This window comes from Falco naumanni, chromosome 1 (genome assembly GCF_017639655.2).
Source record: "Falco naumanni isolate bFalNau1 chromosome 1, bFalNau1.pat, whole genome shotgun sequence".
Lineage (NCBI taxonomy): Eukaryota > Metazoa > Chordata > Aves > Falconiformes > Falconidae > Falco > Falco naumanni.
Window position 1 is genome coordinate 99951286 of NC_054054.1, and position 23669 is coordinate 99974954.

Here is a 23669-nt window from a genome sequence, read left to right on the forward strand (position 1 = left end):
TGTGGCAGGTGCCCAGAGTCCTCCAGGCCTCCCAAGGCGTGCTGAAGATCTTTCTTGGAGCCTTCCCTCCAGTGCAAGCCTAAGAGGAGGGTCTCCTCTGCAGCTGCTGTGCAGCTGCAGCTTTGCTGATGAGAAAGGGTATAATAGCAAGATCATTCAAGAGCTGCCTGTCTGGTCTCACCCCACAGAGCAGGCACTGGTCAAGTTAGGCCATGTGTGACCAGGACTGGTGAGGCCATGAACAAATTCAGATGCTGCTAAGAGGGATTTCAAGATACCTGGTGCTCTTCTGAGTAGATCAAGATACTGTGGGGCCTGGAGACCAGCAAGACCTTCTTGGCAGAGAAGTCTGCTGTGCCTTTCAGGTAAGGCAGTGGCAGGAGACTGGCCGTGCCCCACTGCATCAGAAAGAATAGCCCTGTAGGGTAGCTGAAAGCAAGTGGCACCCCAAAGCCCAGCTGATCCTTGCTACAGGCTGCAGGAACAACTTGCAAAAAAACAGGAAATATTGACCCTGTTGCTATAAAATCAAACCCTGGATCTGATGCTGGTGATGTGGAGTTTCGAGCCTCTGTTTAAGGAACAGCAGCAATACACGACCCCTCAAAAATGTGCAAGCAGGACTGTGTCCCTTGTACTGGGAGAGGAACCAATTGCCACGAGCTCAGGTGTTCTTGTTCCACTCTGCAAGAGAAACTGGGCAAATCCGTACATGGCGGAGGATCACCGACAGAGAACCCTGGTTCCAGGTTAAGGCTGGCACTTCAGCGAGGGAAGCAGGAAAGGACGATCATGGTCCTGCTGACAGAAGCCCCAGAAGGCCGTGTGCTACAGCAGGGAAGAAGCTGAGGCAGTCAGCCTGGAACAATAATCATCACAAGACCTGAAAGTTCATGCTCAAAAAGTTATTTTTCCCCTCATTATTGTGATGGGTTGACCTCGGCTGGACAGCAGGTGCCCACCAAGCTGCTCTGTCACTCCCCTGCTCAGCAGAATGGGGACAAGGTGGGGAATAAGATGAAAAGAAACTCACGGGTCAAGATAAAGGCAGTTTAATGAAGCAATAGCCAAAGTTGCATGCTTAGAAGTGAAGATAAACAAAAGATGTTATTCTTTACCTCCCAGCAGCAGGTGATGTCCAGCCACTTCCTGGCAAGCAGTTTCAGCGCACATAGCTGTTGCTCCGGAAGACAAATGTAAATAACAAATGCTCCCCTTCCTCCTCCTTTCTCTTAGCTTTTATATCTGAGCAGACATCATATGGTATGGAATACGCCTTTGGCCACTTTGGTCCAGCTGTTCTGGCTTTGTTCCCTCCCAAGATCTTGCCCACTCCCAACCTGCTGGTGAATGTGGGGGGGAGGTTGGAGGGACAGCGCTGACGCTGTGCCAGCCCTGCTCAGCAGCCAAAGCAGCGGCGTGTTATCACCACCCTTCTAGCTGCCAACACAAGCACAGCGCTATGAGGGTGCTGTGGGGCTCAGCCAGACCCAATACAATTATTAAATACATAAATTAACAACCTTACCAATAGAAATATGTATGCTACAAAGTATCTAGGTGACAGCTGTGGAAGGAGTTTCCAAAATGGATGACTGTAATGACAGGCATGAAGGATTGACTTAAGGTGGTCTTACAGAGGGGATGCTGTACAAAATGCAACTCATGTACTTCTTAGTATTGCTAGCGTAAGAAACAGCTGGAAGCGTAGAGGAAGGCTGAGGAAACTGAGCACAGACACGGTATCAACAGGCTCAACTGTAGCATAAAGGTCTAACTGCCAAGGCTGTAGCAGGCGAGAGACCTTCAATAGGCAGTTGTAACGGCCTCCAAGGCTGCAACAGGGACATCCTTGTTAGATGCAAGGGACAAACACACTCACTGGAGAGGTGTGTGATGCAGAAAAGTGGTGCAACCCTCCCCCTTGAAGACTTTAAGACCTCAAGTGGAAAAGGTCCTGAACAACAAGATATAGCTTTTGAGTGCACCTTGCTTGCAGCAGGCTATTTAAATAACCTCCAGAGCTCATTTCGTTCCCATGGTTTTTCTGGACTACCAGAAAGGTTTTGAGAATTAAAAACTTGGTTTATTGGCACTTAGAAGTTCTTGGTTTGCATTTCCAAGAAAAATGGAAGTTTAGAGAGGACACATCAATTTTACTGATGAAAGTAATGCAGGGAAGAAATGTAACTCAAAAAAAAATTTGGTACAAGATCAAAAAAATGAAATGCCATTAAAAAAAACCACCCAAAACCCCAAAAACCTAGAAATGAGAAGTTTCCAGAGAATAGAGGAGGAACACTGAGTAACACCTTCCTAACAGGAGAGCAGTAGGGGATCAATCTATGTGCGGAAGCCCAGGAAACATGTAAGAGCTATTTATCCCACATTGGTATACTCCGGGTGTTACAAATGAAAGCTTGCAAGCAGCACCATCTCTGAACTGTATTTTAATGAAATCTGGTTCTTCAGAATTTCTGCTGGCCAGCTGGAAAGGAAAAAGATTTCTTCGTCTTAATATAAAATTCAGCTTCTACAGAAGGATAATTTTCATCTGAAGCACCATGTGCCATCACAATTAACAAAACCTCCACTAGGTGTAAGGAAATTGAGAAGACTGGCAGAGCTTGCTTCTGCATTGAAGGGATGCTGCCACTCCCTTACCTGCATTTATACCAGGATGTCCAGGCCCAGATTCTGAACAAATGCAGTCAGTTTCACCGTGTGCTGCTAAAGGAGCTGGAATTCAGGTAATAAGCAAAAGTCTTCCCTCTCTTCTACAGAGCTTGGGAGGACTTGGGAGTTCTTGGGAGTTCTCCAGGACTACAAACCATTACTGCTTAAGATTTTCTGTGCAACAGATATTTAATTTGGATTTTTTTTCCCCCCCACAAACATCTATTACACATTCCGCCATCAAAAGAACCCCAATGATCTATTTCATTTGATGTTCCTGAAGTTGGGCACCTCTCAGTCACGCTGCATTTCTTCAAACCACCAGGCTGTAGGGGACTTCGGCTTTCTGAGCACCAAGTTCATGGGACATCTTGCCCTAGTAGACTGGAGAAGCTGGCTAGCCAGCGAACTCAAACCGAGTCACCTTGGCCAAAAGCAGTCTGCTAGGAGCTGTAGTGCAGTCTCCAGCTGGGAGGATGAGGGAAAGGCATTGTCCCTGCTGCTGACCCAGGGCCAGATGTGACTCAGCAATGCAGGGCTCCAAAAGCTCCAAATTCCAGCACTCTTAATAATAAACTACTGGATGGAAGAGCAAGTTGATCAAAGCAACACAAACCTGAGAGAGTGACAACAGAATAGAGGGTCACTTTATTTTCATCTGGTTGAGGAGTTTTTCTGCTGTTGTAATTATGTCTCAAAGAAATAGCAGCAAAAGTGTGGAATAGGGTGACTGCTAACAAAGAATCTGAACTCCAGCTTTCTACCCCTGATGATCACAATCCACTGCAAGCAGCCTAGGAGGCCATCATCTTCTAAAAGTATCCTCAGCCTCTGACTGCTAGCATGGTGACAATTCCACCTGCTTACAGAGACCTCGTATTCAGGAACCTCACAGCACTGGCAAGTGCCAATCCCCTACCCTCAACCCCCTCAGAACCACCGAGATTTCATTCTCCCTCACACTCACACAGGGACTGTGTTTTGATCTCCTCTGTGCAGCTCAAACTCCTGACTTGGTTTTCTCTAGCCCAAGTTCAGTATCTTTGAACTCCAAGTACTGATCACCTCTTCCATAAGTCAAGGCTTATTTTTAAAGTTGCTGCTAGGTTCTTAACTAAGACAACCTGCTAGGCAGGATGCTCTGGTCTTCCAGGTTTTGCACATGAATACACCCCAGATGCAAAGAGGGTACTCACACTTTTACCTCACTAAAAACCCATAGCAACCCTCTCATCATATCAGGCACAGTTCCTATTTCTTTTAAAAATAAATATTTATAAACAAAAGGAAGATATTCAGATAACTACAACGTTAAACGTTTTCTTGCCAACAGCACAAATGTCTTTTTCATGTGAAGTCACAAGAACAAGTTGAACACCAACACAAGTAACTGTCTAAAAGCTCTCTCTGCTCGTCAGCTGCCATAGTCCTCCACTGCAGGAAACCACATCTCCCATCGCAGCAACCAGCTCCTCTGTACTTCTCTAGGACTTGTACCGGGGCTGCTCAATCTCCTTTCGTGATCAAGTCCTCAATATATGCATCCAGTTCATCATCTGTATTAATATCAATGTCCTAAAACCAAAGGCACAAGAAAGACCAGTGAAAAGTGAATCCTGAAGAACAGTGCAAGGACAGACAAGACAGAGCGGCACAGTATCCTCTACAGCAGGGGTCCTCAAACTTTTTAAACAGGGGGCCGGCGTGCAGATGAAGTGGCAGGAGGTCATCTGTGGCTGCTTGGTTTCTCCCCCAACCCCCGGCTGCAGGGGGGTAGGGTTCTGTAAATACTGGGGGGCCGGACTGAGGACCCTGGGGGGCTGTATCCAGCCCGCGGGCCACAGTTTGAAGACCCCTGCTCTACAACATCTGTCTTGGTCAGCCTTTACTACACTCTCCAGGTGCTGGCATCTGCTCTGAAAGCATCACCAGCTTTCCTTGTCAGAGTCTGACAGAAAACACCTGGAAGCCAGTCGGCACCTGATGCTCAAACAATGCACTCAAGCAACACATTTACTGGGCTGATCTGGGTCAAGTCAGTTGGGGTTTTTTTTAGCTTTAATACACATTTTCCTAACAGAGAGCAACTACTTCCATCTGCTTTCACTAGCTTCTCTATTTGGTGCTCTTAATTTTATTGAAAGTAGTTTTGCATTTAAAGTTGATTTATTTAAAAAGCTTTTATTTAAATATATATTTGCTATTTAAATTTAATATTTAATAGTATAATTAATAGAACTTACCATACAATTTTTTGTAATTTTATTTGTTTAATGGATGGGGTTCAGAATCTAACACCACCTCTGTGCCTAAGAATGGGGCAGAAAACCCCTGCAGAACACTACCTACGCCCAGGGAAATTCTCCCGCAGTCCCTATGTTTCATAGCAGAAAGCAGAAAACAAATAGAAACTGTGCTCTATTTACATGCCATGAAAAATCCATCTGCAAAAAATTAACACTCATCAGGAACCCAAGACCTGGATTCTAAAAGGTGGGTAGTGTCAGCACTGCACGCTCAGCTGCTTCTGAAATTCTAAGCCAAGTTGCACCCAACTGAGGAAGAACTGAAGCCCAGTTAAATGCTGGACTAAAACATCTCAAGTGCCTGGAGAGGCCTGGCTCTGGGGAAGGTTGCTACTAGTGGTTTTGCAACGTTGTGGTTTTGCACCCCTTCCTCACCCACCTCCTGCACTTTCTGCAGAAGGGCCACGATGTTGGTCCTCAGCTTCTGCAGTTTCTCCTCTGTTTCCTTCAGCTTTCTCTCCAAGTTGTGGAGGTTTTCTTCACAGGCTTTGGCCCGGGCGTCAGCACGTGTCTGATATGAATTGCACAGGTTCTGCAGACCTATCTCATACTGTTTGAAATATTCTTTCTGTAGAAGACAAAACATAACAGATGACATGTTAAGAAAAAGCACTGAGCATCAAGAAAATGCCAACAGTCGCAGTCAGCAGTTGCAGCTTGTAGAAAAGCCCAGCTACTGGCACCCTGTGACCAACCACCACCAGCCTAACATCGTGCCCCTGCACGCCCTGCCAGCGTAGTTAACCATGCTCACATTTTGCATTTCTGATTTGCCTACTGCAGGCAGCACAAAAATCACAACGGTTTTTACGTACCTCAAAGACCAGAACTGCAACAAAAGCTGCCTGAATGCAGATTAAGGATGCAGCATGTTTTAAAAAGCCTAAAACCACAGTTATGCTGTCAGAAAGATCTGACAGCCTGTGTACACAGTGAGTTTCCTCAGTATAGACCACCCAGACAACACAGTTTATTACTACAAGGCAGGAACATCTACCCTTGCAGAAAACTCCAGACAAGATCTGCGCGTCCTGTGGAAGCAGCAGAGGACCGGTAACGCAAGAAGACGTCTGAATTAACAAAGAGGAAGAGACAGGAGAGACTGCCAATAAACAGATGGTGAGTAAGGGAGCTGGGCACTTTGTAGACTACCAAGTAAGGCTTACACTGCTCACCTACAGATGCCTCCTGAAAAGGCCTCCTTTTGTCATATGTCAGAGAAGACAGAAGTCAGAGAAGCCAGTACAATTTCTCCACGTTTCAGCCTGCACTGGACCTTCCAACACCAGCATGCAGATACGGGTGTAGGCTCAGCCCCAATTGTTCCTTGCTCAAATAAACAAAGGCCACCCCAAAAGCCTTAAGATGTAAAGCTGAGTCACAGGTGATCAGCTTGCTCACCTGCAGAAGTGTGAGGGGAGTTGGATTCCTTGTTCTCCCCCATTTTTAAGTTAGATTTATAAGGCTGAGGGCAAAACGAACAGGTATGCCTACATCCTATTTCTACAAACCTCTAACCTGGCCTCTCTTTTTTAAAAGCTTAACAGCAATGGACAAGTCAACAGCCTTCCCACACAGCTGTATGGTAATTACAAAAATCCTCAGCAACAACTGCCAGAAGACCTAAGACATGTTTCAGAGGCTCTCATTTTTTTTCTCAGCTACATTAGTCTGTTAAGGATCCAAATAACCTTTTGAGAGTGTGATCTTGCACCAACAGGATGCACACTTGCTGTAGGAATGGAATGTGTGTGTGGAAAAACCCCAAACTTTTCTAGAAACACTGAACTCACCAAGGGAAATGCCAGCAACCCTTCTGAGCTCATGGAACTCAGCTCCTTCTTGGAGATAGGAAAGTTCGGAGGTAGGAAGTACCGCAAAAAATTTCTATGCAGGAAAGAAAAACACAAAGCCAGAATTGGGAGTTTAAAAGACTAAAGCAATCAGACTGCAGCAGCTCACAAGACCTGCAGTGAACCCACCGAAGGATGTGGACTAATAAGTCTACTGTTTCTTGGCTGCTGCTGGGACCAGTGGTGTCTGGCTCAATTCTGACACAGTCTGAGGTAGAAGGTTCAGCCACAACAACCTGCTCTTCCTGCTGTGTATCTGGAGCCTGGTACTCAGGAGAGGGAGGCTTCATCAATCTCACATCCTCACTGCCCTTCTTTACCCTGGAAAAAAAGTATTACGGGAAAGTCAGATATCTTTTTCTATACTGGCCATACCTGAAACACTGTTAACAGCTTCATCAGAACCTATATCCAGGTGTCAGTCTGAGACCTCCAGATTACACAACAGCTACCTCCACAGAAACATCACATCAAAGTGATGAGCAGACTGTAGGGAGCCTGTCATGCTCATTCCTTAAGAAGCAGCTGGACAGTCGTGAGCGCACACACGCTTCCTGACATGACAGCAACATATTTGTTTTCAGCATCTATGGAAGTAAAATGGGGTATTCCTCCTAAAAGCAAAACAAGTCTCCAAAAACCAGCAGCTAGAGATAGTTACCAGCGATCCCTTGGTGTGGTGTCTGTAGGAACATAATCAAACTTCACCTTCCACCGTACTGCATGCTTGCCCATTTCCACAGCTGTGACACGGCCTGTGAACCACTCCTTGTTCACACGTACTTCCACATGCATCCCTTTATCTGCAAGGAGGTTGACAGTAAAGATGTTTGCAAACATTCATATGCCAGAGAGCATGTTCTGCATGAGCTGTAGAGAAGACAGCCACCCTCAGCAGGGAGCAAACCTAAACCTGTGACAATTCCTTCAAATGGTACGTAAACCGTAAAACCACTGTACACAGTTCAAGTCCTCCTTAGAAACATTAAGATGCAAGGAAATTATACAGCGTTTTCAGACAGAACTGTACTCTGGGCTGTTTCACACGGGCTTTCCAGGCTTGTGTGGCCACTAGGACAATTTGCCATGTGTTCCTAGTGGGTCACCTTCCAGAAAGCTCCTTGGGAACAAGCTCAAGAAATGCCCTGCTCTGGCAGAAGGTGCAATACCACACTGGCTATCATCTTTCCTGGGGGCCCCTCAGCTCCTCTTCTCTCACAGCAACGCAGCAGGTCTAGATACAGTCCTCAGCATTTCCCAGCTAACATAACTCCACGATCCATTCAGTTTAGGAAAAATGAGAATGACATCAGTCTACACCACACAGCCAAGCATCACCCATTAACGTCACGCAGCCCTCAGATTACAGATCTTCCCACACCACAACTGCCTCTTGCCTAATCAAGGTGTTCCTGGCCAAAATGTTTCATGCAAGTTAGAGTCATCTCGTAGTTTGTGACCCAAATTTACACATTCTTATTTTAAAAAGCTCATTAATGAAATCACACGTTTAACCAGTGAGTCTAGTTCTGCAAAAGTCCTTTTCCACTGTTAGATACCGGAGGCAGTTCATGGGTTCATTTCTCACCTTTCTGAGCTTTCTTCAGTTCTGCCAGCTCTTCTTCCCCAGCACTGTCTGTAAGCTGTGAGCAGGGAGAGATCAGATTAGCTGCCTCCCACCAAGATTATAAACACTTGACAAATACTTTCTGCTGGGGAAACCAGTGCACTCTCACCTCTACCACCACCTCACTGGAATCCTTCTTTTCTTCTTTCACTCCCACAAACTTGCCCCGTTTTGTTTTCTCCTTCTTGTGCTCCCCCTCCTCCTCAGACCCATCCTCTGCGGTGTTCAAGGTCCTCTTCCGAGTGGAAGACGCCTGCAGGAAGCAAACAAGCTCTAGCTGTAATTCCAGCATGCTACCAACAAAAACTTTTTCAACCAAGTTAAAAAAAAAATTTCAGCACTCAGTATTTCATTTGATAATTAATTAGCTTTTCCAGAAGGTTTTAGCAGGCATTACGTGATCATGGAAACGCTCACCCTGCCACTCCACATTATTTTTTTTCTGGGGAAACAGTCTGGTCTAACAGGAAAGAGATGAAACAAGTCTTCAGGAAGGATGCAGAATGGCTCCCTAACCCAAGAGTAAAGTAAAAGTTTTGTCCTGTGCAGGGACTACAGTGCAAATCCCATGCAACAGAGCAAGACAGGCTATGCAGAAAAGAAGGTAAGGAGATGACAGTTTTCATCCCATAGAATCTCACCTGTGGGCATTTGACAGTGGCAGATTTCTTTAGTGCAGGCACCTTAGCAGCTTTTGGACTGGGTGCCTCATGTGAGCTTTTGGGGTTCTGCAGGACAGCACAGGGTGGCTTCATTGTTGTACCTGGTTTGGCAACAGTTTTTAAAGTGCTGTTAGACTTTCCAGCTGTCACAGTCTGCTGTTGTGTCTTGGAAGTGCTTGCCTCCTCCTTGGAGAGCATGCTTGCCAGTTTGGGAGTGCTGATATTCGGCCAGGCTGAAGAGCTCCTTTTCAGCTGACTGACGGACTTGGGAAGAGGTGTGGGTGATGGTGGTGGTCTGCTTGGAGCATTCTTGATTACATCAGGTAAAGGAGGAGATCGTGGGCGCTGAGGTCGGGTTTGCGACTGGGTGTCCTGAAATAAATGAGGGTACAGAGAAAGGACAGAAGAGTCAGGCACTGTTTTTCAGAGCAGTTAAGGACAGCACAGAAGAGTATAAAGCCTACAGCCATATCCCATTTACCTCCCCTGCAGGCCGTGTGGTCACTTCCAGAGGCAGTTTCTTTAAGTCAGCTTGAGACCGAATTGGAGTGGTTTTCTATTACCAAAAAAAAAAAAAAAAAAAAATCAGAAAGGCCATCTCTAAAAAGCTGTCAGGGCCTGCCTGAACCCAGCCCAGCAAACAGTTTTCCAGTTTAAAATCAAGAATTATAAGGCATGCTCTGTGTCCTTCAAGAGGCATCCCTTCAGAAGAACACAGCAGTTGCTCCCATTTTCTTAGCAGAAAATCAAATGCAAGCTGAGATGCTTGTTTTCTGTCGTTAAAACAACCCCTACCCCATACGAAGGAGCACAGGTGGCATTAGAGGCTGAGACAGATGTGACTTGGCATCAGCCACTGCACTAGGAGGTCCCTCAAACCTGCTGTGCTTAGCTTGAGACCTCTAGATTCACCTGCAGAGCTTCCAGCTTTTCCTGCTGCTGGCGGATTTTCTCTGTTAGTTGTTTCTGCTTTTCCTCCTGTGATTTCAAGTCTTTCTTCAGAGTTCCCAATGGTACCTTCTGCTTCTGCTCTGCAGCTTCACACCTAGCATGAAGGGAATGCACGACAACCTCAACAATGACAGCAAACCTGCACTGTCTCACACACACAGCACTATCCCCATATCCCATCCCAAATGCAGCAGTAAAACCGCTGGGAAATTAATTAATGTGTTGCTCCCTCAAGTGTGCAAAATGTCATTCTTGGGCTCAATGCAACTCAGAGGTGTTGCTGCAGTTTGCGTGTCTAATGGGTTGGAGCAATAGTAGTAATGAAGACAATTGCAAAGACCCCACTGAACATACATTGCTACCAGCCTGCACTTATGACTGTTCTTCAATCGTTGTCTATCTATGCTACCTACATTAAAATTAACATGCAGAAACTAAAGCTACAATCATATTTCTAGCGACAGTGCAGAAAAAACATAAAGGAACTTAATTTCATCAAATCACTGGTTGAGATTGGAGGGGCCTCTGGAGGTCATCTGGTTCAACTCTCTGCTCAAGCACAGTGACTTGGAACTGGTTGCCCAGCCTCCCTGGGCAACCTGTGAGAGTGCTTGGTAACCCTCACTCACAGGGAAAGTTTCCTGATGTTCCAGAGGAACCTCCTGCATTCTGGTTTGTGCCCACGGTCTCCAGTCCTGCCGCTGGGCACCACTGAGAAGAGCCAGGCTCTGTCCTCTTTGCAGTGTGCCTCCAGGTGTTTATATATATTGAGATCCCCTTCAGCCTTCTCTGCTCCAGGCTGAACAGCACATCCTGGTGCCTGGCATTGTTCCTCATCAGGGGCAGCACTTTACAGTTCTCCTTGTTGAACCTCATGAGACTCCTGTTGGCCCATTTCTCCAGCCCATCCCGGTCCCCCTGGATGGATGCATGAAACTCTGGCACTATCAGCCACTCCTCCCAATTTGGTATCACATACAGATTTGCTGAGGGTGCACTCTGAAATTTATATATTTCACAAATGCTCACCAACATGTCAGCTCCAAATACATATGTCATCACTACTTTCTCACAGACCGTGAGCACAGCTTAAAGGGACAAAATTACTGCCTATCCCTCCAATTATTCTCAAAGAACAGATGACCAGAAAAATGAAAAAAAAAAAAAAAAGTGTAGATAAAGTTTTTATATTAACTGATTCTTACCTGTCTTGTTCAGGATCAGGGTTCATAGAGCATACCCAGCTATCAGGGTAATTCTTCTCCACTGAACTCAGCTGGAATGGGAGAGTCCGCCATTTCAGACATACATCTGTCAGACAAACACTTTGCAAGTCAGGAATATACAGCCTGAGCCAAAAACCCTTTTTTTTTTCCATAGCATTTCTCAAGCTCATTTAATGCCCAAGGACCACATCAATTCTTGCTTCATGCTCACAAAATACTAGGAGGAAGATCTCAAATCTTGTACAAGGCATCCATAATGAGAATCTGATGAAGTCTGGCATCAACAGATACTACAGGGCCTCTCACTGCGGCAGTGACAGCACGATGAACCAAACTGAACAGCCAGTCCTCAAATCACTACTCAGAAGTCAGGCTGTCTCTTACTGATATGAACACAAAACAAGCCAGAGATTTACTCACTAAAAAAAAAAAAAAGTTATAATAATAATATAATAGATTTTAGATGAACCAGGAATTTGGCTTCCAGAGCATTGCTGGCCTACCATGAAATCAACAGCTTACAAAAACCACATTATGCCAAGAAAATGCAAACATTCTTAAATCAGGCTCTGGAAGGATGGACAAGAAAAATTACATCAGAGGACATGCATAATGACAGGAAAGCCTCTCCTCTTTGGGAGGAACTTGGAAAGGATTGAGGAAACTGTCAAGGCAGGAGAGCCTAACAAAATAATTCCACAAGACTGGCCTCAGAGCCCTTGCTACGTCCTGTCCTGTGGGAAGAATGAAGCTGAGGGAGTTTGGTGTCACTCTACTAGAAGACAAAGTGTTGAAGATCTCCCTTCCCGCAAGTAAGTGCTCAACCAGAGCTGTTTAGAGGTGCACAGAAGAGAACTCGAATTAAATTTGAAAGTCAGCTGTACATGGTTCTCTTCTATGCTCACACCCACTACCAATTAGCAAGCCAGTGCGTCAGAACACAAGTTACAAGTTACCCCATGGCAGGGGTCCTCAAACTACGGCCCGCGGGCCAGATACGGCCCCCCAGGGTCCTCAATCCGGCCCCCGGTATTTACAGACACACACACACCCCCCGCCGGGGGCTGGGGGCGGAAACCAAGCAACCGCAGTTGACTGCCTGCCACTTCATCCATGTGCTGGCCCCCTGGTTAAAAAGTTTGAGGACCCCTGGCCTATGGGAAAGTTTCAGATCTTACTCTAGTGCTGGAATGGGTGGCTTTGGGCAGTTCCAGTTCATATGCCATTTCTAAGCCCATTCTCAACACCACTATTGGCCACACCTGCCCTGTTCTGTTAGGGCACCTGAAGAATATCATGGTTAGTAAACTGTGCAGGAAAGGAACCTTACACCAAGATGTCCAAGTGTACCATCAAGTGCTGACAAAGGCAACTCACAGAAGGAGACAAGCCCTAGAAGGGGATAATGATAGTGAAGCTTGCGTCAAATCTGCTACCCAATTAGCTGCTCCCTAACTACAGCCAGGAGTCCCTCCTCCCTTCCCCAGGAAGGACCAGCCTCCTAATCACAGCCTGGTTAGACGCACCGCACTGAATCGTGGTAGGGATCTCCATGGCTCTCCGGCGCTTGTAACGCAGTTCACTAGATGGAGGCTGGTTCCAGTTTGCTGACAAATAACCAAACTCATCCCAGAACTTGATGATACCTCTCTGGGCTGGAAAACAAACAAGCCCCCGCTCAGTATGGAGCCATTTCCACAAAAATCACCACTTGCACCCTTGGCTGCTCTCCCCCTTAACTGCCTGCCAGCCACCAAAGCTTCCCATTCCAGCCCCTGGTAATCGTGAAGCTTCGTTACCTATGGCAACATCCTTCCAATACTGAGCCAAATGCTCTCCCATGGCCTTCAGCAAGTGTCGATACTCTTTGGCATCAGCAAAGTCTTGTTTATTATGGGTTGGCTCCAGAACTAAATAGGGCACATCCACCACACCTACCACTCCACCACATGCCCTGGAAGAGGGACACACAGTCACAAACATCATTAAACTATGACCAGGTGGTTGTTCAGAGAAATAGTATTGAAAATAGTGGGTTACACAGACACTCGCTCACTTACCCATTCCTGCAGCAGTACTGGTTTTAGTTTATCAGCTTTGAGCCAGCATGCAAAAAGTTAGGTGGGCTCAATTATCTGTATTTGCTTTCAAGACCTACCCTGCCTGGAATCATCAGCCCCAGATGCCAGCATTGAGAACAAAAGCCTCATACAGCTGCAGGTATGACCAAAATCTGTGCAGAGAACTCTCTATCATGAAATCAGGGAAATACTGGGCAATATTAAATATAATTTATTTGTCAGAATACAAACTAAAAGCTGACAAAATGAGTAGCCTCATGCTCATGAAGATAGATTAATGCAGAACAAGGTTATTGCACAGCCTAAGTTATACGTAGGAACATGCCAGGCTTAAGCAAAAGGGTTGTTGCAAAATCTCCAGGAACTCACATGCCACCCTCCAGCTGTGGGCCAACCTTCTCATACATCTTTATCAGGCGACTGCAGTTATAAATGAACATGCCATCCAATTCGCGCTGCTCAATATTCACACCAAAGATAAAATTCAGTTCTTTGGGTTCCTTCAGTGCTCTGTAAGAGTATGAAACAGAGCCTCAGAGATGTTGAAAATAAAACTATTTTTTGCCATCATTAGACAGACGGTACAGGCATCCAGCACCTTTGAGTGTTACGGCTTTACTAACAACTGCCCTGTATCTACTATTTCTAAAACACATGAAGCACTTGTTGAATGTGCATTACAACTAAACAATGAACAAAATACAAAATCTTCGCAATACAGACACCAATTTAGGCTGGACAGTATCTGTTCAAATAATTTAATTACTCATTTGGATATGTTTCCTCCTTCAGGAATGGATTCTTGTTTTTATTTCAGATCTGCTTGTTCAAAAAACTTACAGTTACCTAGTTTTACAAAAGTACTGTTAAGTACAGACTGGTCCTCTCCAATGTTATTTTGGTTTGTATCTTCCAGATGTAGATCTCTATGCTAGATAAAGCATGGAAATTAAGACTTTGATCTGAAAATACAGTCTTGGTATTCAGATTCTGGGAAAGTTCTCATCATTAAGTTTTACAACACCATTAGTCTAAGTTCAAAAGCTGGAGGACATAACACACAGCCCAAGCAGAGCATTTTTCCTGGAAATGACAGTAGAGCAATTTGCATGATTGTTACTTTATCTGTACAGCAGATGACTTCAACAAAAGTTGGCCTCAGGTATGATTGTGAGCACATACAGATTTCTGAATCTGAATCTCTCATAATCAGGAATTGTATCTCCCGCAATGCAGAAAGCCTCAAGAGATTTAGATCTCTTTGCACTATAAATCAACCAAACCCCCTATGTCTCACAAACAGAACTACTGCTCTTTAACAGACTAAATTAAGTAGGTTCCACAGCTTCCATGAAAACCATACTGAGGATTTTCATAACGAGGATCCTCAGTTTCAGGCTGATGGTATCATCAGATGTGAGCTCCTAACTTTTAATTATTGCAAAGCACAGTCTATACCTTTGTCCTACCCACACCTCTCATTTCTGACCTCCCATATTTTTCTTCCCACATCAAATTCTTAGCACTTATGTGCTTTATCCCAATTAGGAATTTTACTTCTACTTAAGTGATCAGTTGAAGATAGTGGAATTCTTTAAAATGATCTGTTGACTGTCTACTAATATCAGATTAAAAGAACCTGAGCTGTGCATGCATGAGGACTGCACAATAATAATCTGCAGATATAAGTAAGATGTAACTCTGTCTTAATGGTCAAGCATTGCAAAATAAATCCCTGAAATAGATTCATTTCAGGTTCACTTTCTGTTTAAAGCCATCCTCTTCCCCACACAGATGTATAGGTACTCCATAAAACACCTTCCTTTAAAAGATGACTCTAAAGTTACTAGGAAAACACCTGAAATAGCAGCCTTCAGTAATTTTAAACCTAAACATTTGCCAAGAGGTATTCTGAACACTGCCAACATAGAAGCCAGGCTAGAACGTTACCCTCTTTGTCTCAGCTCATCTAGGTGGATGCCTGTGAGTTAAGAGCGTCAGTAGGCATGGCAAAACACCCATCTCAGGGATTAATTTTCTTTTTCTAACTTCTGGGAAAGGGTGTATAGCCTTAAATTTCAAGTAACAATGTGCACTCACCTACAAAACATTAAGGGCATCTCCTCATTTTTATCAAAGAGGACATGAAGTCTAATTGTCATCCAAGTGGTGGGCCAGGACTTTATTACTAAGACTTTGGAATCTGTCCTATCTGCTGGATTTATAACCTGACCCTACGCAGGCTTTGGAAACCAGAAAACATTTCTTTCCTTGATGAACCCTGCACCAGAGACACAGCAGAAAACTGTCCTAGGACATACTCTATAACTGAGGCTACAGAAATTGTTTCATATAGAAGGTTTCCTGTTATACACATTTTTCAGGTGTTTCTTCTGTTTTCTGGATAAAGTGCATGATTATGGAAAAGCCTGACCCTCTGAGCTGCCTCTGATCACTTGTAATGAATGCAGGGACACAGGGAAATTCATATACCTGCCCAGAGCCGGCAGAGCATGCAGCAGCTCTCTCGGGAGAATGTGTGGCTGAGTCTGTACAGAAACCTGGAAAAGAGGCCTTTTCCTCTGGTTAGCTGTTACATACATCTATTTTCCTCATCATCACGTTTGAAACCTGACTAGAGATAACCTTCTGATGTATCTACAATTGGGGTACTCTTCCAAACCAGCTGAACTGGTTTACATTGTGTGGCCTACAAACCCTCTTAAGATACAAACGGAAAGAACTGCTGAAGAAAACTTGGAATCTCCCAGTTCCAACTAGTCAACAAAGGGCATTTTCAAACAAACTTGTATTGTCCAAGTTCTTTGTTTGTTGTTCAGCTTTCTAAAAGGAAAAAGTATTTTTCCCATTGGTAGGAAGGCCAGACCATTCACAAAATTTCACTTTGTGCACTAATGTCATCAAAACCAAGAATTAAAAGACAAGTTGTACATGGAAAAGTGCATGGAAGCTGAAAGAAATAGTTTCTCCCAAGAGTTTCTGCATTCTTCAGATCACAGCTCTAGCACTTTTAAATTAAAGCTGTATTTATTTATTTATCTTTAGCATCTTAAGATGCATTAGATCTATCTCTGGCAACAAGTCTGGGATAGTTCTGACCTAAGCATCCATGTAAACTAGCATGCAAAACAACTAGGTGGGAAGAGAGACTTGGTATATACAAATCCCTAACTTTCTCAGACTCGGCATTTGTTTTAAGAGCGTTTGTTTTTCATTACAACTTCATTTGTGAAATGCATATGACAAATTTGCAAAAAAATGCATACAGAGAGTGAAATATTCCTGTGAATATATCAATAGTGAAATTAATTGCAACCAGAGCTAAGTTAGAACAATGTCTTGGGAGAACAAGCCAAATCCAAAGATGTCTTTCAGCAAGAGGCGGATAGCAGAAGAAACCAGAATACCAAACTCAATCCCCTTGGTTTAACCACCAGGGCATACAGGATGGCCACAGACGTTTAAGTGTTGAGCAGGAGGGCTCCCTCCACCAAACAAGAAAGCAGGAGATACTTGTGCATGTGGAGTGAACAGCTTGGGAAAATCAGAACTCTGAACCACCTTGCACTCACCGCTGCTTCGCATCCTTGATCCTTTTCTTCACATCGGCCTCTCGGCGCATGGTTATTGCAGAGTTCTGGACTTGACGTAGCGTCACCTGCAATGAGGCATCGCACAGTAAAACTGCTGCTGTGAAATTCATGAAATTAACTCACTTCTACGATTTTTTCCCTCTTCAAGAAGATATCAGAAATATTTTAAATGTAAAGAATTGAATTCACAAACGGTGGAGGGTGACAATCAGCACGCCTTTACATTTGAGGCAGCACTTGGTGCTGGGTTGTTAAGTAGCTACACAGCTGCTTGGAAGAAAATGTCTAAATACAACTAAACACCTAAGGTAACTGAAACCAAAGGGTAATGGAGGCACAGGGAAATCTCCAGGGCACTTGCGTACTGTTGTTTCCATTAGATGCGAACAGGAAGCACAGTGATTTTAAGCTGGTGTCACTTGCTGACCCCACCTGGCATCCTTGCAAGCCCTCTTCCCACCCAGCAGCAGGTTGGGTCTCAGCATTGCCCCCATCAAGAGCCACAGCCCCCCTGGGAGAAAGCAAACAGCCCATCTCCAAAAGATCCTGCTCAAATGCTTCAGAGCCAGCTGCACAGGTAGGGTGAGCGAACTGTTAAAAAAACCACCCAATTTTACTTCTGCTCAAATACCTCATGTTCCCTTGGCCTCTTCTGCAGAGGCTGACATCAAACAAAGTGCCTGGGGGCTGGGGGTTGCCTCTCTACTCAGGATATATTGGAGGTTGTGGGCAGGGAAACATCAGCACACTTCCCACTTGAGCTGGAAACCACGTGTAGACACTGAAGCACATCCAGCAGCGATGAGACCACAAAGCTGCCTGAACAGCGCTGGCAATTCACCACTGACTGAAGTTGCCACCTGCTTAACATACACACCAGGTGCTACCACTGGGTGCTGACCAGCCAGCACTGCTCCCAAGCTGGCGTTGCTCCAAAGACACCACTCTGAACCATCCCTCAGTGCCTAAAATGTGACATGCTGCCGAAGCACAAGGCTCACCCTGGACTCCCACGTAAGATCACCTCCTAGGCGCAGCTCAAGGGCACGGGCTTTACTCTCCGCCTCACGAGCCTTCTCCTCCGCTGAAACACACAGGGGGAAAGAATGTTGTCAACTGTTCAGTAAAGACAGTGTATCGTAAAGCATTCACCTGAGGAGACTGATTTCCAGAGAGGCTTTGCTGCACTGACATGTACAAACGTACAAAGGTAACCCAAAAAGGTACAAAATAGAACCTTATATATGAGCGGGCGACACCAACACGCCATCTTAAACTTGCTCAGAGGTCACAGTCAACACTGTCATAACAGCAGATCTAAACTCTGCAAAAGCATGTTTAAAGGAAAGATCCAGGAGAAGCTAGTAAGGAACTCAAAAGAGTGAGGATGCAAGTGGCCCTGCCTCCTCTGTCCAGAAGCATGAAGGCAGAGAAAGGCTCTCACAATACAAAGACCTAGTTCAGGCTTGAAAAGGAGTCAGAAAGGTCATTTTCTTGCAGAGATGAAGGGAAAGGACTACTCTCAGACATGCTTTTATCTTTGGTAACTGCTAAATTTTGCCTGGAAAAAGACAAATCTGTGCTACACATAAAACAGGACAGTGTTCTGAAAACCTATCACTACACCTGATCTTTGCCCACGCCAAGTTTACCACTTAAAAGAAACTCCCCTTTTTGCTTCTCTCCCAGGCTATTACCAAGACTGCCTGGCAATAGGTATACATCACCCTAGTATTGCTTAAGATTCATTCAATAAATTTAATTTTCAGCAAGGAGGTCCCTTCCTAAAATTGAGACGCAATGGGCTTTGGTAAATTAGCACCATGTGTCTTGCACCTGTATGCTCTCCAAAAGCACACTGGCTCACGTTCCCTTTCAGGTCAGAAGCCTGTTCTGCTCACAGCAGTACAAGAACTAGATGGATGAGTAATCTTGCTCCATCCCACAGGCTACAGCAGGGGTCCTCAAACTACAGCCCACGGGCCAGATACGGCCCCCCAGGGTCCTCAATCTGGCCCCCGGTATTTACAGACACCCCCCGCCGGGGGCTGGGGGCGGAAACCAAGCAGCTGCAGATGACCTCCTGCCACTTCATCCACGTGCCGGCCCCCTGTTTAAAAAGTTTGAGGACCCCTGGGCTACGGGGTCCACAGGGGTAAACACTGTCTGGCAAGTAATGTCCTGCTTGAGCAGCGAAAGCCAGAACTGCAGCTGCCACCTGCAAGCACCTGCCTTGGGCACGTGTGCTGCAGATGCAGCCCTGCGCTGCAAGGCTCTCCGCACTCACTTCTGGAACAGGAAGCAGCAACATGGCAGCTTTCATGAACTGCAAAGATTTCTAACAGAAATAGACTGCTATAAATAAAGTATGAACAGAAATGTTTACATGCAAGATGACTAGAAGAAACAATAACGCATGGGTTAAAAGGCTGGCATGTGCTGACAGGCACAGACATGATTTGTGTCACAACTTGTGCCATTATCCATCATATATGAGAAGTTCTGACAGTCTGGTGAAGTCCCCACTGACTGGAAAAGGGGAAACAATGCCTATTTTTAAAAAGGGGAAAACGTTAAGACTCTGAGAACTACAGGCTGTTCAGTCTCACCACCGTGCTTGGTAAGATCACGATGGAGCAGATCCTCCTGGAAACTGTGCTAAGGCGCATGAAAAATAAGGAGGCAACAGGTGACAGCCAACATGGCTTCATTAAGGGCAAACCATGCCTGACGAATTTGGTGGCCTTCTACAACAGGGTTACAGCATTGGTGGATAAGGGAAGACCAACTGATGTCATCTACCTGGACTTGTGCAAAGTATTTGACACTGTCTTGCATGAGATCCTTAGCTCTAAATTGGAGACATGGATTTGACAGATGGACCACTCGGTGGATAAGGAATTGGCTGGACAGTTACACTGAAAGAGTTGCAGTCAACAACTCAACAGCCAAGTAGAGATCCGTGATGAGCAGCGCTCCTATGGGGTCAAGTATTGGGACTGGTGCTGTTTAACATCTTTGTTGGCAACATGGACAGTGGGATCAAGTGCACCCCCAGCAAGTTTGCTGACAACACCAAGTGTGTGTGGTCAACATGCTTGAGGGACGGGATGCCATCCAGAGGGACCCTGACAGGCTTGAAAGGTGGGCCCTTGTGAACCTCAGAAAGTTCAACAAGGCCAAGTGCATGGTCCTGAACATGGGTTGGGGCAATACGAAGCACAAATACATGCTGGGCTGAGAACGGATTGAAAGCAGCCCTGCAGAGGACTTGGGCATGCTAGTGGACAAGAAACTCAGACATGACCCAGCAATGTGCACTTGCAGCCCAGAAAGCCAACCATGTCCTGCATCCCCAGCAGCGTGGCCAGCAGGGCGAGGGAGGGGATGCTGCCCCTCTGCTCTGCTCTCGTGAGACCCCGCCTGCAGCGCTGCGCCCAGCTCTGGGGTCCCCAACATCAGAAGGGCAGGAGTGAGTCCAGAGGTGGGACACATATCAGGGGGCTGGAGCCCCCCTCCTGTGGGGACAGGCTGAGAGCTGGGGCGGTTCACCCTGCAGAAGAGAAGGCTGCGGGGAGACCTTAAAGCAGCCTGCCAGTGCCTGACGGGGGCTTACAAGAAAGCTGGAGAGACTTTTTATGATGGTTTGTAGTTACAGGACAAGAGGCAATGGCTTTAGCCTGAAAGAGGATCGACATAGACTGACCATAAGGAAGAAATGTTTTACAGTGAGGGCATCGAGGCGCTGGCCCAGGCTGCCCAGGGCAGCTGTGGGTGCCCCATCCCTGGCTGGGCTCAAGGCCAGGCTGGACAGGGCTGGGAGCAGCCTGGGCTGGTGGAAGGTGTCCCTGCCCACGGCAGGGGGTGGGAACTGGGTGGTCTTTAGGGTCCCTTCTAGCCCACACTGTTCCATGATTCTATGATTTTGGAAATACAACTGGAACGCAGTGAGGGATGGTGTGGCTTACACCAAGGCGAGCAGCAGGCCTGCACCCCGACAGCCAGCAGGCAGCAGCACGGCTGCAGCACACCCTAGGAGCTGTCTCCCTCCATGCTCTCCCAACAGGCAGACAAACTGCAGCTGTGAGACACCCAAAACAAGGAAATACAACAGTGGAGGAGTGACCTTGCTTAAGGTTTATGGAGGATGAGGTAAGCAAGAAGATGGCAGGATAGCAACTGGCTCTCAGAAATTACCAAGCACCTCCCCAAAAAGCAGCCCTCAGTTGCCAGCCAGAAGGAATCCAGATGCTGTAGCCAGTGTTTGATAACCTGTATCCACCGTCCCCCATGCCATCCATGGTCAGTGTTACTTGGGAAATGCAGATTTTTGGTGTGTGCAGGTACAGAAATGCAACTGCGCACAGTCAACTTACACTATTACAGTAAAAATCACTTTTCCTTTCAAGGCAGTGTTCTATTTGAGTTTTTTTCCACCAGTTCCCACAGCAGCATGCTCTGAGGTTCACAGCAGCTTACCAAGCAAGTCACAGCACAACTGCACTGTGCGACGGACTTCATCATCAAGAGTCAGCTTGGCTAAACGTGAAAACACAGGAGTTTGGAGACTCTTTAAAACACTTGGTCCATTTAAATTGAAGCTTGTACCATAGGAGCTGGTAGGCTAAATGCAACTGTGTCTGGAGGGAAGAACACAGCAGTGACCCACAAAAGGCACAGGTTAAACTTGCTCTAACACAATGATAACTGAGAGGGCATGGCTGACAGGGAACAACTCAGAGTCTGAGGGCTGAGGCTCTAACGGGCAAAATGCATGCCCTCAGCAGGACAATGAGCATACAGCAGCTAGAATCCACATTCATGTCCTCCCAGGGGACAGCAGGCACAGCATACCCACGGTACTGCCAAGCAAGTCACTGGACACCCTAAAATACTCTGGACGAACATCCAGTGCAGAACATAGCTCTTAATGGCTTTCAGTGCTGGACACCCATGTAAATCTTCACCTTTTCTGTTTGTTTGCTTTTCAGTCTTTGTAAGAGGATTTCTTGAAACTAAACAATGGCAATACCAAGATGCCTTGGTGCAGCATTCAGTCTTGGTTCAGAAACAGATGGAACGCAGCTGATGACTTTCACAACTACCTTGCCCAGGAATGGTACTTTTTTCTTGAGTCCATCTGCTCACTTAGGGATCTGGACGCTACAGCTTATCACATGAGGCAGGAAGTCAGTTTCCAGGGAATGAAGAGTGGCCTCTCTTCATCTTAAAAAATACGTATGTCTTCACGCTTGAGCCATGGCTTTTTCTGGCTATGCCCAAGCCATTTCACCAATAGTCACAGCTGCCCATACATCTTTTTTTTTTCCCCTTTTCTTTGCCCCTTCCCCTGCCACAGGTATTTTTCAGTTATCCTAAGTTTTGGTTCAACAAGCTCATAAGCTACTTCCAGAGACTTATCAATCCCTCAGTAGAGTTCTACAGTATGGTGGATTCCAACAGATCCCTGGCAGGCAGCCATGGCATATTGGAACTGTGGTTACATCAGCTGAGACCCACAAACTCTCACAACGCACCCCTAGTTTTGAAAGAGAAAACTAAATCATTCCCTGGAGATGATCCCTCCAAAAAGTGGTGTGCACCCTCAAGAGAAAGCATATGCTGGAGATGACACGAAATTAATCTTTGCTATCAACAGCCGAACAAGAGAACTTGGTTGTTACAGATTAAATTCATTTTCCTAGAAGCAAAGAAATGACATCTGTGCCATTGAAGCTGAGGTCAATGCTACAAAAACATTTTATTCCTGGAGGCTTCATGTGACCAAATCTTGCAGAAAACAGTCTGAGGTCTGCTGTGAGTTTTTGCCACCATGTTCAAAGCCATTTGCTCAGCACCCACTTCACCACCGGAGGCAGTGGGCTAGCTTTGGAGATGAAGATGAGTTTATGTTTCCATGCCAATGGTATCCGTTCTTACTTAGCACTGGCACACCGAATGACAGTGGTGTTCTGTGTCAAATCATTAAAGCTCACCTTGTAAGCATCACAAAGGCCTCATGGACTGCTGCAAGAAAGAAGTCTCTCTAAATCATGCTATTTGCACCTTCTTGAAAGGCAATGCAAGTGTGTGCTGAATGCCTGCTTTGGCTATAGGACTTAATCTAAAAAATAAATTCATCTATGAGGACTGAGGCACAGGATAAAATCTGGTTAAACTTCATAGTTTCAAGTCTATCTTGTGAGGCTGTACTTCATAAAGGAGGAATATAGGGAACATAGCAATTTACACAATTTAATTTTTCTGCTTTGCTTTGGGCAGGGTCAAAATCACACTGCCCTTAATGACTGCACAGGCTGAATGTTGCACCATCACTTGTAGAGCTGACCTGCACAGACATACATATGTGCCTGGAGTAGCTCTTACACAGGGAGAGGACACATGCCTCTGATTATTTATGAAGGAGAATTGTGAAACCTATCAGAAGATACGGGTCAACATGTCTTACAACTTCCAAGATTCATCCTTCACTACAGCGTTTCCCCATCAGGGGTTACTGAGACCACTTTGTATGGTAAATTTGTGCAAATTTAATGAAGTTATACGCTATATTTGTATGTCTATACAATTTCTATATGCTGACTATCCAAATGTCAAATTGGGTTTCTCCTGAGAACTACAAGACTTCATAGGAAGGGAAGACTAGATGGAC

At 45.6% G+C, this 23669-nt stretch overlaps 1 protein-coding gene across 5 annotated transcripts in view; it reads right to left on the reverse strand.

Annotated features, from left to right (window-relative positions):
• Positions 1–3301: 3301 nt before the first annotated feature.
• MORC2 (MORC family CW-type zinc finger 2) overlaps positions 3302–23669 on the reverse strand; it is a 49152-nt gene continuing 28784 nt past the window's right edge. For 3 of the 5 annotated variants that reach the window (XM_040612183.1, XM_040612165.1, XM_040612202.1), the window contains 16 exons: positions 17998–18080; positions 16976–17061; positions 13752–13892; positions 13101–13255; positions 12828–12956; positions 11281–11386; positions 10037–10169; positions 9606–9680; positions 9104–9496; positions 8572–8715; positions 8424–8478; positions 7497–7638; positions 6965–7156; positions 6776–6869; positions 5362–5550; positions 3302–4251 (listed from right to left, as the gene is read on the reverse strand). In XM_040612183.1, coding sequence (XP_040468117.1) covers positions 4183–4251; positions 5362–5550; positions 6776–6869; positions 6965–7156; positions 7497–7638; positions 8424–8478; positions 8572–8715; positions 9104–9496; positions 9606–9680; positions 10037–10169; positions 11281–11386; positions 12828–12956; positions 13101–13255; positions 13752–13892; positions 16976–17061; positions 17998–18080 — 2186 coding nt within the window. In that variant the 3' untranslated portion in view covers positions 3302–4182. Of the gene's footprint in view, positions 4252–5361; positions 5551–6775; positions 6870–6964; positions 7157–7496; positions 7639–8423; positions 8479–8571; positions 8716–9103; positions 9497–9605; positions 9681–10036; positions 10170–11280; positions 11387–12827; positions 12957–13100; positions 13256–13751; positions 13893–16975; positions 17062–17997; positions 18081–23669 lie in introns of those variants that run through there. The other 2 variants (XM_040612173.1, XM_040612192.1) reach the window with 2 other exon arrangements.